The sequence below is a fragment of the Hemitrygon akajei genome, chromosome 32 (genome assembly GCF_048418815.1).
Source record: "Hemitrygon akajei chromosome 32, sHemAka1.3, whole genome shotgun sequence".
Classification (NCBI taxonomy): domain Eukaryota; kingdom Metazoa; phylum Chordata; class Chondrichthyes; order Myliobatiformes; family Dasyatidae; genus Hemitrygon; species Hemitrygon akajei.
Window position 1 is genome coordinate 19519797 of NC_133155.1, and position 15940 is coordinate 19535736.

At 39.9% G+C, this 15940-nt stretch overlaps 1 protein-coding gene across 1 annotated transcript; it reads right to left on the reverse strand.

Annotated features, from left to right (window-relative positions):
- Positions 1-201: 201 nt before the first annotated feature.
- Positions 202-15144, reverse strand: LOC140719572 (platelet-activating factor receptor-like). Its single transcript, XM_073034280.1, has 3 exons — positions 15027-15144; positions 7138-7222; positions 202-3887 (listed from the first exon to the last, which is right to left on the reverse strand). The coding sequence occupies exons 2-3, from the start codon at positions 7194-7196 to the stop codon at positions 2858-2860; spliced, it is 1089 nt and encodes a 362-aa protein (XP_072890381.1). The 5' UTR covers positions 7197-7222; positions 15027-15144; the 3' UTR covers positions 202-2857.
- Between the last annotated feature and the right edge of the window lie 796 nt (positions 15145-15940).

The following is a 15940-nucleotide window of genomic DNA, read 5'->3' on the forward strand; positions in this document are numbered from 1 at the left end:
TAAATAAGTTCCCTCTGGTGAATTGTTATTGAATTTATCCCTGACTGTCATCTAGACCCTGGTTTTGGTTCCAATCAACCACCCTCAACTACTCATTAGACTAAAAATCTGCAGAAAGGAGCCCGAACCTGTACACGATGTTTACTGAATAGCCTAGCAATGAAGAAACAAGCAATAAAGCTGATATTAAAATTATATTTTAAAGACCAGTTATATAAAGCAAGATTAGAATACAAGGCATAATTTACAATGCAATTCACAGCAATTGTAAGAACAACAAGCATTAAACCAATGAAATGGTGTAACCACACAAGAACAAATTACATCTAAGTTGTAGTTTCTAAGTGCCACATTTTGGTTCTCTTATCGTATCATTTTACATAGAAATATTCATTGTTAATCCAGGTTGTATTAATCACACTTCTGGCCACAAATTATTTGAACATTTTGGCTTGGTTGGAAATTGTCTTTTCAGATTTTCTTCTATTTATTAAAATGGTATTTGTAGGAATTTCCCTATTTTACTTCTGTGTTTAAAGGGCAGATATCAAAGTTCCCAAATTTCAATGGCCATCTGTTCCTGTTCAGTAACTGCACTTCTCATTCTCTAACCATGCTTGGATCACAGATACCTGTGAAGTAGGTGTGGCCTATGTTTTAATGTACATACTGTTATGTAGCTTATAATGGTTCAATTATAGAACTTAAACGGCTTTGATCTTCCATTCAATACTCATGATGCCACCCTAACCTGTACATTCATTGTCAATTATCTCAAATGTCTGACATTTTACATTTTTGGGTGCAAATATTAGGATCCATAAAGTAAAATGTGGTTAATGTTATTTTGAAAATGTATTTTCCAAACCAAAACTATTAATTGATTCTCAATGATGTTAATCTTCAGCTGGAATGTAGGAAGCTACATTGCCATGGTTACTGGAAATGCTCCATTTGTGATCAGGGCTTGATCCTCTATAGAGCTGAAACAATCCTTCTGGATGTTATTCTTGGTCCTTGTGTTCTGTATTTGTATGTAAATTATCATTTCCGGGTATCTATGCATGGTGGCAAAGTAGTATTTGTTGCAACCTTTGAACTAGTTGAACCATTTCAGCACATTTAGGAGTCAAGCAAAAAGGTCTGGATACACCAATAAAACTAAGCCAAAGCAAGACAGCAGATTTCCTTCTTTGAAGGTCATTAGTGAGTCACATGCTACTTTTTTATGATTGTAGGTAAGGTTTTACAAACTATGGGATTTGAGGTCAAATCTCCAACTTGTTTGTGCGGGCGCTTGGATTTGTGGCACATATCCACCATTATATGAATGACTGGAAGATGTCATCAGTCAGAATGCCACACAAAATGAACCTTTAAATAAACAACTGCAGATACTGGAAATCTAAAGACTTAACTTTTTTCCATCTGTGGAATTCTCTGCCCTGATATGTTTTTCTTGGTTTTGAACTCGGACAAAGATGAGTTGGCACATAATCCTAGATGGATCATTGGGGAAAATTCTTCTTGGAAAAATAAAACAATCAGGAAGGTGCAATATAGGTTTATTGTCATGGTCTTGAGAACACAGAAATGCAAAATCGTTTTGAAAAAATTTAATATTTCTCACCAGAGCCTCAATGCCCAAAAAAAGGTCTTCAGAATTCCATAGTGTGGATATGTTGACAAAATGATACATAGAATACAAACTTAAAGTAAAAGCAAAAGGCATTAAAGAAAATGTAACAAGGAATTGCCTTTAAGTGCAGAGCAAGGAAGCTCGTATGTTGCAAACGTATTGTTGAGGCGAAGTGTCAAATCTCCTGCGAAACCAAGTTAGTTGGTTGCTTGAAATATATTCAGCATATGGTGAGTGAGTGGGAGAGTGGTAATGGACTGGATGGTGTATGGCGAAGAAAATACCAGCACATATTTAATGCATCAAATTATTCAGCAACTGATTTTTTCTTCTATAAATAGTTGCAGATTTGTTTTACACTTAGTGTGTAAGCTTTCATTTGCATGTATCAACCACATAATCAATAAGGCTTCTTAGAATTCTCATTAACAACTGAAAGCCTGGAATCTTGGGTTAATTACTTTACGCTCCATAATTAAGCAAAGTCAAGGTCAAGATTTAAAAGTGTACAAACAAAAACATAAATATATCAGTGCTCTAAAAAAGTAACAGAACACAAATCTATGAAGCACTTTGTGTTCAAAAGTGTCACAAAATTAAGCTCGCAAACTACATTTCAAAGAAACCAATATGACCATGATTGTTTGCAATGGAGAAAAATATGAGTGTCATGCATTGAATTGCAATTCCTTGATGTTATCAGGAATGGAATATTTATGTTAGGAGCCATGACGACAAAGAACTCCCACACTAGATACAAGCACTTTGTGCCTTTTTTGCCTTTTCACATATTACATTAAAAGTGGTAAACTTTTTTGGAAAATTTCCCATACCAAAATATCCCCAATACATTATCATGTAGGCAATGTTCCATCAAAACTATCAATGTGACAGATATGCCATATTTTAGTCTTTGATGCTCCAGGCACAGAAGGTGGCAATAAATACTGAGATTGTCCATGTTTGCATTTTAATACATTAACAATAGAAGATGAGAATCTATCCTTCCATCATCAAAAGTGTCACAACCATCTTTTGAGCCGTCAAGTTTCATTTGGTACTGGGCGCAAATGGAAAGAGCCCCAGTGGGTGCTTTATAACAATAAAGTTGACAGTAATTTCACCCATGGAAGGCCTCAGGTGTTCTACATGAGCTGGAATGAAATGACTGCCGACACATCACTTAAGATGTGATGCCAGTTCTCATCAACTTGAAGTTTACGAGGTAGTGAGTGAATTTGACCTGATGTGAGTCTCTGAAGGCTCGATCGTATGTGGCTGAAACGGCAAACGGCGCACTAGTTTCCTGAATATCTTGTTCAACTCTCGGCGAAATCTCTTCACGGAGAAGCAGTAGATGATGGGGTCAACACAGCTGTTTACGCTCAGCAAAGCCAAATTCAATTTGTGCACTATGTCTATGCCTTTGAGAGGGGAGCAGCCAGCTGCCTCTTTGGAGTTAGCCCTGCTTAGCTCCCAGGGGATTAGGGAAACGTGGTAAGGTAAAACACAGACCAAAAATACAATAAGCATTCCTAGTACCATAGACCTAGCCAACCTTCGATGAATGCCCTTCAGAGCGTTCCCCTGGGAGGAAAGAGCTTTCATAATTGAAACGTAGCTCAGTAGGACGAACAAGAAGGATAGGAGGAAGAATACGAAAGATGCATACACGTAACTTTTTCTGTCAGAGTATTCTTCAAAACATCTTGTGGCGTTAAGTCCCCACCTGGTTGTTTGTCGCTGCATCAATGCAGGAATGCCGCAAGCTAACCAAAATGTCCAGACGAAGCCGCAGGTGTACAGAGATCCCGTCGGTTCATTCAAAGGGATCGGGAGCTTTGTCATTCGTACCGTGCAGTACCTGTTAATGCTAATGAGGATCATAAAGGTCATGGCACTGTACGTCGCCACATAGTAGAACACTCCCGCCATCCGGCACATGGCTTCTGAGAAGATCCAGTCTCCACCTTTAAAGTAATAAACCACCCAGAATGGCAGAGTGGCGTTGAACGTGATGTCTGCCAGCGTAAGATTAATCAGGTACACTCGGATCGCTTTTTTGATCTTCCTGGCATTCTGAAGGAAAATGAGAAGGGCAATGAAGTTGCCGAAGAGTCCTACAAACAGGACCACCAAGTAGACGAGTGGGAGAATGAAGTTCTGAACTGGGTGCCAGGTGGTACATGCCTCATGGACAGCTCTGTCAATCAAACTGCGGTTGTCACTGTAGTTCATTGCCGTCTCCCTGTAGAACAGAAAAAATAACACAGGGGTAAACTCAAAAGGTACATTTTAGAAATTACAGGGCATCATAAAAGTGCATTCAACAAATACTTGAAAAATTACTAACTGGAAATTAAGTCAAGATTAAAACTCTGGCCTCTTGGTCAAATTTAGGAATATTTGCTGATTCTGTTATTTTAGCCAAGATCTTTAATAAGCAATTAACTGGTATTATCAGCCACAGTTATCATCCCCTTGTCTAAGAAAAGATGTGCTGGCATTGGAGAGGGTCCCAGGGAGGTTCATGAGAATGATGTGGGGAATGAAAGGGTTAACACATGAAGAGTGTTTGATGGTTCTGGGCCTGCATTTGAACTTAGAAGAATGGGGGGAGGCAGAAATCTCATTGAAATCTATCAAATATTTAAAGGCCGAGATATTGGACATGGAGGGGATGTTTTCAAGACTGGGGAAGCAGAGGACCAGAGGGCACAGCCACAGAATACAAGGATGCCCCTTTCGAACAGAAACGAGGAGGAATTTCTTTAGCCAGAGGGTAGTGAATCTGTGGAGTTCATTGTCCCAAAAGATAATGGAGGTCAAATGCTTGGATATATTTATAGCGGAGGTTAATAGATGTCAAAGGTTACAAGAAGGCAGGAGATTGGGGTTGAGGGTGATAATAAATCAGTAATGTTGGAATGGCAGAACAGACACAATTTGCAGAATGGCTGAATTCTGCTCCTATGTCTGATGGCCTTTTATAAACGTACCAATACAAAATATATCAAGTATAAGAATGGAATGTATTCACGCTCCACACAGTCATCGTTTCCCTGCTTCAGTTACAGCTGTAATGTACACATGAATCTGATCAGATTTACAGCCATATGCTCCTGCCTTACTGCTGCCTGATCCCGATGTCATAAACTGCCCGCAGGGAGACTGATGCTGTAATAGCCCCATCATTATGTCTGTCACTGCCGCTGAAAGGGGAACCAGCTGTTTTAATGAGCAGCGGACAGGACAATGACTAAAGAAAACATGAAAAAAATACATATAATCAAGAATTTCACTTTGGGCTTAATTGACAAATTCTCTTCTGAATTACTTTAATTTTACTAAGTTTACATGAAAAAATTCCTTCATGTATTGTGAGTAGTAATCTGATGCATTTTAGTTAATATAGGATAAACTTGTTTTCTACTGTAAGCTGCATGTCTTTAATCAAGAACTTATAGTTACGGAAGTGAATACCCAAGGGGTCGTACAATAGACAGCAGTTACGATATAGCCCATTCTACTGCCCATACTGCTGGGGCATATGGGGTGTCCCGGGAGGGGCAGCACCTCTGGTGAAGGGGCTTGTCGTGTCCATTCTGGGGGAGCTCACTCACCATTGGTCCCCACTGGACACTCAGCTCTCACCCAAGGCTCCAAGTAGCCTTTCGCATGTGACCCCTTTAACGGGCGGGCTAAACCAGGTGCAGGGTAGCCAGCAGTTACATATACGTGTGTGTACACACACACGCGCGCGCACACACACACGCACACGCACACATATATATATATATATATATATATAGCTAGGGTTCCTAAGACTTTTGCACCGTGCTGTAGTAATTTTATGTATTGCACTGTACTGCTACCTGAAATAAAAACCCAAATTTCATGACGTATGTGAGTGATGATAAACCTGATTCTGATATGAGTCTCTGTTGTGGACTGAGAGTGGGAAGGAGTCAGGGAGAGGGGAATCATGGTTGGGAAAGGGGGCAAGAAGCAGAAAACACCAGAGGGACATTCTGTAATGATCAATAAACCAATTGACTGCAATCAAATTACCTTGCCCGGTGTCTCAGGGTTGGGTTTGATTGCACCCGCGCCACATCCCATCCCTGGCACTCCCTCTCTGCCACCTGTCCCACACCCCTCCCGTGGTGCTCCACCCAGATCATTCCCAACATCCTTTGCTCTCGTGAGATTTACAAACTCGCTCTCCACTCCATATCGACAAATACGGTACTGCGTAAATGTATTAGGTAGCATAGCAATATATATATGTGCCTTAAGACTTTTGCACAGAACTATAATCTAACGTGGTTCTATCTGATGTTGACTTCAAGCACTGGGCTCACTGACTTTGGTCTTGGACGGCCAGGTCAACTTTCCTGCAGCAACTACAAACAGCGCTGGCTTCTCTCAGTACAAGTGGGACACATTGTTATTAGACTGCAGCTGGTGAAAGACATCCTCATTCAAATGACGTGCAAGTTATCAGCCTCAGCGGGGAGGTCGTCGGGGGAATAATCGCATTAGCTGGGAGTGGCTACGTGCACCTGTTTGATTAATTTACCCTTTTCGAGAGAGAAAAAAACTGAAAACGCCTGCGTCAACATACCAGGAACTGCAGTCATGGTGTATCTAGTTTGCAGTTCAGAACTGACTGAACTCTTTCCTGCCAGCTCACCACGTGATGATTATCATCTGACTCCGTGGTACCAGCTGAATGATGTGAATTAAATTGATTACAGCTCAGCACTGAACCTGAGATAAAGTTGGGTGGCTCCATGTTCCAAAACACAGTGCAGGTCCTACAGCCAGCAAAGAGCAAACTGTTTCTGATGCTGGTTATTTCTTGTCAAAGCTTGAGTATAGCAATTACTTCTTTCTATTGTACACTTCACTGAACCTATCATATTCTGCACCTTATTTAAGTTTATTTTCTGTTTTACCTGATGGGAAAAGATTGCTTCTGAAGCAATAATATTTTCACACGTTCCGTTCACGGTCAGGAGATCAGTGGAGGATGCCTTTTTGCAGGTGTGAGATATGTAATCAAAATGATGAGATAGTTTGCCACCATCGATATCGCTACGGTCTGTGATACTTTTCAAACGGAAGGCACCGTTAGCTGTCAGATCTCCACAAGATGTGTTGCTTACTTCTGCATCATATTGAACAGAGGTGGAAAAAAGCAACCAACTTACTGGCTCACCCACAGAGTGTTCAAATAGATGACAGCATGAAGTAAAGTCTGAGCATTTTAAGTGAGGTTTTATTTTTAGGAGCAGTATTATACAAAAAGGAAGATTTTTTCTCCAATTTCTCTCTCAGCGAGCAATTTAGTGTTCTGAAATATGCATTTATAATCTTACACTTTTTTTGAAGGGAGCAGCCACTGTCAATGTGGTGATCAGCAGAGACGCAACATTAATAAGCGTCCCATTTGTTAATGGACACCAGACAGCCAAATTGTAATGCAAACTTACGTCATGTTTAAGGGCTCGGCAGTCACGTTCCACAGCAGCGACCACGTTGCTTCTTTCATAGCTGGATCCCTCTGCAGCACACAGCCTGTAAGAATGGAACAATGTATGTCAGAAGAGCTACAATTTACACCAGGTTCAAGAGCCTTTTGCAGCCCATGACCAAATGTGATGAAAACATACTTTCAGCAGCATCACAGGTACATAAGAAATGTATGAAGTATTCATAAGGAAAACATAAGCAGAACTTAAACACAATTTTTACAAGAAAGAACACAATTAGAACAAAAAAAAGACAATTTAAATGCAAAGTGGTCAAAGTGGTCATAATACTGTTGAGCTGTAGTGATTAGAGTTATCATTTTTCAATTGGTTTGAACTTTCCTGAGTTCAAGAAATCTTGAAAGATTGTAAACAATGCATCCATTATCTCGACACCTCCTACATTTTAATGCGCTGTGAGGCAGATCATCAAGTCCAGGGGCGTGTCGGCCTACAGTCCCACTAGTTTGCCTTGTACAGTTTTCTAGCAATTGTGATTGTTTTAAGTTCTTCCGTCTCTTTCATACCCACATCTTCTACCTCAGCTACTTTCTTCCTCTTTATATACTTGTAAAAGCTCTTATGATTTTATTTTTCTTTCTAAATGTTATTTTTCTTTCAGTATGACACTTGCCTTATCTCAGGAAGGATCTTCCTTCAGTTGGAGATGTTAAACCCTGTACTTTACAAACTCCGCTACCCAACAATTAAAAAACAAAAAAGTTGAAAAAAAAACTCAGTTGGGCCAAGATGTTTCTGTGGAGGGAGGAGTAGAGCTAAATGCTTTAGGCCGATAGCCTTTCATTGAGTCTACTATGTGGAGTTCTTATTATTTGTCCAGAGTGTTCTAAATGAACAGCAAAGTGAATTGCAGTACTAACAATTACTAACTGGCAATGTTTGTCCATGTGTAACAGGCACTCAGGACCACAGTAACATCTGCTGAGTTTATGACACACTTTCTGCGTAAATGACACATTTATAAGAAATCAATAACAGCAAGTCTTTCACAGCGTAGCACATCCTGCAGAAATCCCCTATGTATTGTTCAATATAACCACATGCTAAAATGCTCAGCATACTGTCTCCAACTCTACCAGGCTAGATAGGCTGAAATAATTTAAAGATGTTGGGCGTCAGAGGTTCAACATTTCTAGACGGGCCTATAAGAAAGTGACTCGAGATACAAAAGTCAACAACTGTGAAAAAGGAATTAGGTTTTCAAAACCAAATCAGGGCGGACCAATAAATGAAGGAGTCTTGATTATAGTTTGCAAAAGGTGAAGTAGACTTTAATCAGTACATTCTACCTGTGGTTTGTGAAGAGGTGTAACTTGGTAATAGTGGTGGACTTTCTCCACTCTGAAAGCCAGGCCCAGGACGCCAACTATTTTCCATGGTCATCTCCTAGAGAGTGATCTTGGTCACAATTCCTTGCCTGCTGCCAGTAGCAGAATTGCTGGACGTCCCAAAGCATTAATGTGTGCAATTGTACTGTGTGAGATTAAAAGGTAAACACATGTCTACCCTCCTCCACTCCTTTCCTTTATTGTCCCAAAGGTGCCTGAAGTAGAGATTCCTCCCAGGGAGAAAATGAAATTTGAGTCTTGGGATTTAGCCCGGTGCATGCCTTCCAATTTCACAGTAAAGCTGGTAAAAGTGTGGAGCATTAACCCGTATTCTCCACAAACTGCTGTGGATTAAAAAGATAAGATTGATTATGTCGAAGAGCCCAGACTTGAAACATTAACTGTTTGTCTTCCCACAGTTGCTGAGTTTTTGATTATGACAGAAAAGACATGCTGAGTTTGACGATGGAAATCAGAATTCTAAGAAGAAACAATGTATTGTGATGTTTTAGTCAGATTACAACCCACCCAGACACCACCTGCTCTGGCTCTCATTCACGTGAAAAGCCTACTGTAGCCTGGACTTCTAATTACAGCCCTGAAATTCGTGGTCAGAAATGAAACATACACTTGCTGAATGTTTATCACACTAACAGCTGTGAGGCCTGTGCCACACTCACTTGCTAGATAGTCAAAATGGATGATCTCCTAAACTGGTCAGCATTGTGAGATCTAAAATACAATTGCTATCTGTTCATACCTTTCCAACAGGTTGACTGTAGCTGCACTGCAAATAACATTGACACCTATGAAACTGGTACACCACCTGCTTGGTAAATGTGGCTAAGTGGTTAAGATGAAAGTCTTTGTGTCCATATTCTCGCTGCATAAAACAATTCTCTTGCAGTTTGTTTTGATTCTCTTGGTCAATCCCCTCTATTTTCCATCCTCCATCCAGTTCTCCCTCTACCTACTTCTCCCCTTTACCTGCCGTGATTTTAAATACCACTATCAGACACCCAGAAACTCCTGTACTGGAGAGCAAAGAGAGCTTCCCTAATCTATCCACATAACTGAAGTCCGTCAGCTCTGCTGTCAGTTCAGTATTTTCTTGTTGTACCCACTCTAAAGGCCTTCACATCTTTATGGTGTGTGAAGCATCCACATAAGACCAGTGTTTTATAAAGATCCATCTTGACTTTGGTGCTCTTGGACTGAATTCTGTTTGTACAGCTCAGGATTCCAGATTATCTTTTAATCACATTCTGAACCTGACTCACTACTTCCGATCAACAATGTATACACACTCTGAAATGCTTCTGCTCTTATTGGTCATGGACCTTAAGACATAGAAGCAGAATTGGGCCATTCAGCCCATCAAGAATTCTTTACAATTTTATCATGGCTTATTTATTATACCTGTCAGCCCCATTTTTCTGCCTTCTCCCCGTAACCTTTGATGTCCTTACTAATCAAGAACCTGTCAACCTCTACTTCAAATATATCCCAATGAACTGGCCTCCACAGACATATGTGGCAATGTATTATTGCTCTTTTAAATTGTGCCATTCAGTTTTGTTGCTTCTTCCCATCCTTTCTATCAAAAGCTAGCACTTCACATTTCTCAGTGTTAAATTCCATCCACGACAAATCAAACCTCTTCACCGTTCTGTCCTTGACACAACAAATTCTAAAAATTTGAAGCAAAACCAAAAAATAAAATGGCAGGCATACTTAAATCAAGCAGTATCTGTGGAGAGAGAAACAGAGTCAGCGTTTCAGGCTAATGGCCCTTTATCACTTCTACTGAAGGGCCATTGATCTAAAACATTTTTCACACTAGCCCACTCACTTCACCAAAAGACAGTTAGGTTGGTTGGACACAATCTACCCTTAACAAATCCATGATCACTTCCGCTAATTAACCCACATCGTGCCATATGCTGATAATTCTGGCCACGATTGTTGCAAAATGTCCCCATCCAAAGGTGTGTCTATCCAATTAGTAGGTGCTGAATTTATCCATTCGCCATTTGCTTTGAACAAGGGTGTATCTTCTCAATTTTCCAGTCCTTGCTGACAGAGATATCTGGAGGATTAAGGCTGGCTTCTCTGCAATGTCCACTCTCATTTCCCTCAGTAAATCACCTGCCAGACCAGATGATTTAAGTAAGGAGCACTTACCCATTCTAGTCTCACAAACTGATTAATTTGTAGCTCAGCCAGAATCTCAAACCGTATCTACTTTTGTAAAACCTACAGAAGCTCCTCCTGCCTTGGTAAAACTGCTGTTAAGCCTTCATTTAATACTTCAGCTGTGCCTGCTGCCTTGGGGACACTATCAAAAGGCAATGCCTCAGAAAGGCGACATCGATCATTAAGGACCCCCTTCACCTAGGACGTGTCCCCTTCAAATTATTGCCATCAGAAGGGAGGTACAGGAGCCCAAAGACACACACTTAGCATTTTAGGAACAGCTTCTTCCCCTCCACCATTAGATTTCTGAAGTGATAAATGAATCCATGCACACTACCTCACTATTTTTGCACAACTTATTCAATATTTTATATATATTTATTAATGTAATTTATAGTGTATTTTGTGTATTGTCCTGAACTGCTGCCACAAAGCAACAACTTTCATGACTTATGTCAGTGATAATAAATTCTGATTCCATGAGCAGCTTTTCTTTCTCGGTCTCTCTTCAACCTCAGCTCCCTTCCTACACTTCTATTGCTGTCACGTGCCTGTAAAGTACTCTTAGATTCCCTTTTATGTTTGCTGCCTGTGTTTTCTCTCATTTTCTCTTTCTATGCCCCTTATTTCCTTTATTTCTTAATGTTTTGAACATTCTGTAATCGGCCAAGTTCTCACTTGGCATTTGGCACGGGCTCTTTTAGTTCTGCTTTCTGTAAAATGTGGTTCCCTGATCAGGAGAGCAACAGAGTTGTCTGCTGCAACTTTAAAGTGTAGATGTTTGTATTGCTAATATGAGGAGCATAATTTTAAGGTGAGTGGAGGAAAATACAGGGAGGATGTCAAAGTACAGTCCTGTGCAGAACTCTCGGACCTGTATGCATTGTGCAGGCAGAGTACCTCAAGACTTCTGCACAGTACCTTATTTGTCAATGTGGAGCGGAGAGCGAGTTTGTAAATCTGGCGGGATCAAAGGATATTGGGAATGGAGAGGGTGGAGTGCTGCAGGAAGAGTGTGGGGCAGGTGGCAGAGAAGGAGTGCCAGAGGTAGGGGGGTGGCATAGGTGCGGACCCACCCAGCACTGAGACATCAGGCAAGGTCATTTGATTCCAAACAACTGGCTTATTGATCATTACAAGAAGTCTCCCTGGTGCATTTTGCTCCTTCCCCTCTCCTTTCCCCCTTTCCCAACCATGACTCCCCTCTCCCTGCCCCCATCCCACGTGAGACCCATGTCAAAATCAGGTTTATCATCAGTCACGTATGTCGTGAATTTTTTTCTGTGGCAGCAGAACAGCACGATACATAAAATTACTACAGTATCGTGCAAAAGACGTGGGCAACCTAGCTATATATATGTGCCTCAGATGGTTGCACAGTATCTACATTTTTTTGCACAGAATGCTGCATGTGTGGAATGCCCTGCTGGGGTAGTATAGAGGCAGATGCATTAGGGCATTTAAGGAAATTTTAGATAGACACATTGAGGGATAGTTAGGAGGGAAGGTTAGATTGATCTTTGAGTAGGTTGAAAGGTTGGCATAACAACGTGGGCTAAAAGCCTGTACTGTGCTGTAATATTCTATGTTCTATCAAATGCTAGTTCCGAAACAGCTTTCATTTAAGTTCTCGTTGAAGCCGGTAAATGTTAACTCTAATATACACATTGGAGATGGTTGGGATGCATGTTTGTGTCTCTCTGGGAAAGTGATGAACAGAGAACCAAGTCATTTCCACAGGAAGAGATGTTAAATAAACATTAGTTTCAGACACTCCCGTGCACCATCAGGTGCTAATGATAGAGTTCTGGAAACAACCCTGGAAATTGCAAACCAAGGAGATCCTACAAAAGCAAAGGAAAACAAGAGAAAATAATTTAAAAATAAAGTGTATTTTCCGTAACTTCATTGTACATTTAATTTCTACTGACTTCTGGGACGTATTTATATGCGGACGATTTAGGATTATACTTGAATGTTAACTTTGTATTTGTTTGTAGTAACTAAATTTCATTCGCTTAACATATAAAATAAACATGTTGTGATATGCCTTTCTGTTTTCGCAGGAGCATATGGAGATAGAATCAGGGCCATTTTTTGTCATTATGTTTGTCGTCGTTGTAACAGTAATTTTAGAAAATTCACCACAGATCGATAGTGTGGGGGCTGCATGATGTACAATGTGAAACAATCTTATCACAATGACTATGTTTACAAGTATCATAAATACATTAAAGCCATTTGCTGCATGCATGATACCAAGATTCACAAAAATGGAAAATACCCAGAACAGACTCTCAAACTATGAAGTTAATGAATTTTCGTCAAAGTGTCTGTATGTAAGGGGATAAATCATAACTCTCTGCCTTCAATCAACCAAGAATGGAAATGAGAAAATAAAAGAGTTGAACAATCTGATTACTGTTCGTTTATATATTCATTAATGTTAAACAAGGCACAGAGAAGGATGGGTTGCATTAGCTCCTTTGGCTGGGTGCCTCAACACCATCCAAAGGGAAGAAGTTTGTCTCTGGACGCCAGCACATAAAGCATGAAAGGATATCTCTCTGCGGATCGCACTCACGTCTGTTAAATTCAATCCCTCAATGGAATCTGAGATCCAGAGGCCAGTACAGATACTCTTGCAAACAGTTAGCATAACGAATGCAGAACGCCCCTGAGAATCTGGCTGGGCACGTGAGCAATGTACCAGAGAGCTGACAAGACCACCTGCAGTTTCAACATGATTCATATTAACTTGAATGGAAATAGTGTCAATGTAGGTAAAAACAGGGCAACCCACTCACTGTCACCCAAGTTATGCAATCACCAGAAGTTTAAACGACCCAATTACTCTCAAGAGTAATTGGGGGTGGTTAAGGAACTAATTAGGTTCAACAAGGTCATTAAGAAATCATTAGCCATACAAAACCTGCAGTGAGAAGCTAAACTGAGAAAGTGCTACATGTCTGTAACCTATGAAATAGAGACTGAGAATCATCGGTTGCTGAGTTGATATTGTGAGCACAGAACACAACGTTCAAGCACAGTACCGTATAGGGGAGCTCTGAAAGTAGGGTTGGTATCTGGAGCAAGCTGGAAGTGTCAATCAACATGAAACAGTGTGGTGTTAGATTAAGTTCATATTGCATTTGATCCTACAAGTACTCAAAATGTCACTTTCAGATTCATTTTATTGCATCAATTGCCATTAAACTAATACGACTTTAAGCAACTTCATCACAATAAAGCACCTAAGACATCATAATTGAGGACAATGTTCCTTTAAGTGAACAGTACCTATTTTATATGCAAAGAGAACAGACAACCAATAGCAAGCCAAGGAGGGAAATTTGAACAAGCTCTATATTTAGCCAGCATGCACACTGATGAATAAACTTTTGGTGATTGAATAACTTGGATGATACGGACTAGATTGCCTATTATATTTAAATCCATACTCAACCCATTAACCCTTATTCTCTAATAAAATACAGGACAAAATTCACTTTTGATCCACTGAGTACTCACAGAGAAAAACAAGAAGAATATAATTTGAAAATTATAGAGGGTTCTCATTAGTATCTTTTTCAGTATTAGGTTTAACATCACCAGCATATGTTGTGAATTTTTTTTAACTTTATAGCAGCTGTACAATGAAATATATGAGAAATAGACAGAAAGAAAAAATACTGAATTACTGAAGTATTCAAATATACTGAAATACTGAAGTATATATATGTCTGTTAAATAGTTAAGTTAAAATAAATAGCACAAGAAAAAGTAATGAGGTAGTGTACATGGGTTCAATTTTGAATTTATTGGTTCTACAAAAGTCTTGGGCAGTTTCTTCATTCTACAAAATTCTTTGTGTGCTTGTATAATTTGAGTTACAGAAATGATGTTAGGGCACAGGTTATGGGTTAATGGCCTTTCTTCACACAACATGCTCTGAATTTAAATTAGGAAGTGGGGGAGTCATTAAACCAGAGAAATAAACTGTCCCACACCGAGGACTGAAACATCAGATGATTCAATCCATTTACTCTCATTCTCTAATCAGAGAGAAGCACCACCACACTGACAGGCTCCAAGTGTGGGTCACCTTAGTCATCCCATGTTTCAATGTAAACATCTCAGGTTATACTGCATACATAATTTGAAAAGGGCACAGAAAATAACAGGCAGCCAAATATGCAGTGAAGTAAAAGAGTTTTATCTGATGCAAATGAGGTAAGATTGAAGCATAAACACCTTTGAGCCTCTTTATGCTAATAAATTAGGAATTTGAACTGAAGTACTCACCAGTGTCCCCAAGTCAGTAGTTGATTAACTGTGGATTCAGAATGTGCTGAAGAAATAAACTGGAGGAAAATCTTGCAGTGGCATGTTCTTGGTGCAATTTACACACTAGCAGTCATTGTTCATGTAAACTGAAAAGCCAAAACAAAGTTGGAATTCCTAGCCCTTTTGACAGTTGCTGTTTAGACACACCCCTCCTCATTCATTGGTTCGTGGTTTGTTTTGGAACTCTATGACGGCTAGGGTTGCATCTAATCTATTTCATCTCTTTTCACCGCTTTAATCAAAATTCTGATTTCCTGTAAATTACTACGTGTACCTGTATCTTACTGACTACACTGGTTTAGCACTTCGGGGAGCTGGTGGAGTTTTTTTTATATCACTTAATTGTCTATGGGACTTTCTGTTTAATATCAGTATCAGTGTTTTAATCTAGTTTGCAGGTTAAGAGGAAATGATCACATATCTCATCCCAGCAATAATTTAATTGGGGAATAGTGCTAATGGTTTGTGTGGACATTTGATAGTTAAAATGAACAATGTTCTTCCTTCATAGAGGCAAGTTAATCCACTGGAGAGAGAGCAGATTGAATCTGGGGAAGACTGAATTGAGAAATCAAAATGGGTATTGTCTAAAAGCTGCTTGCCTTGTTAACAAATTACTGTGGTAGTTGTAGTCAGGCAAGTATTTGAAAAAACAAAATCAGCTGCATTCTTGTGTCATTTCATTCCAAGCTCTTTGGAATGCCCTATCAGAGAACCTCCAGTTCAGAACCTGACTATCTCTGCAACACCAATGATATTCTCTTTGACTGTGACCACTGCAACTTCCTCCAGCAAGCCTCCTACATTGTCATTCATCATAGCAGGCTTCTCTCTGAGTGCTCAAATATCTCAAACATCAGGAGACCAGCTTT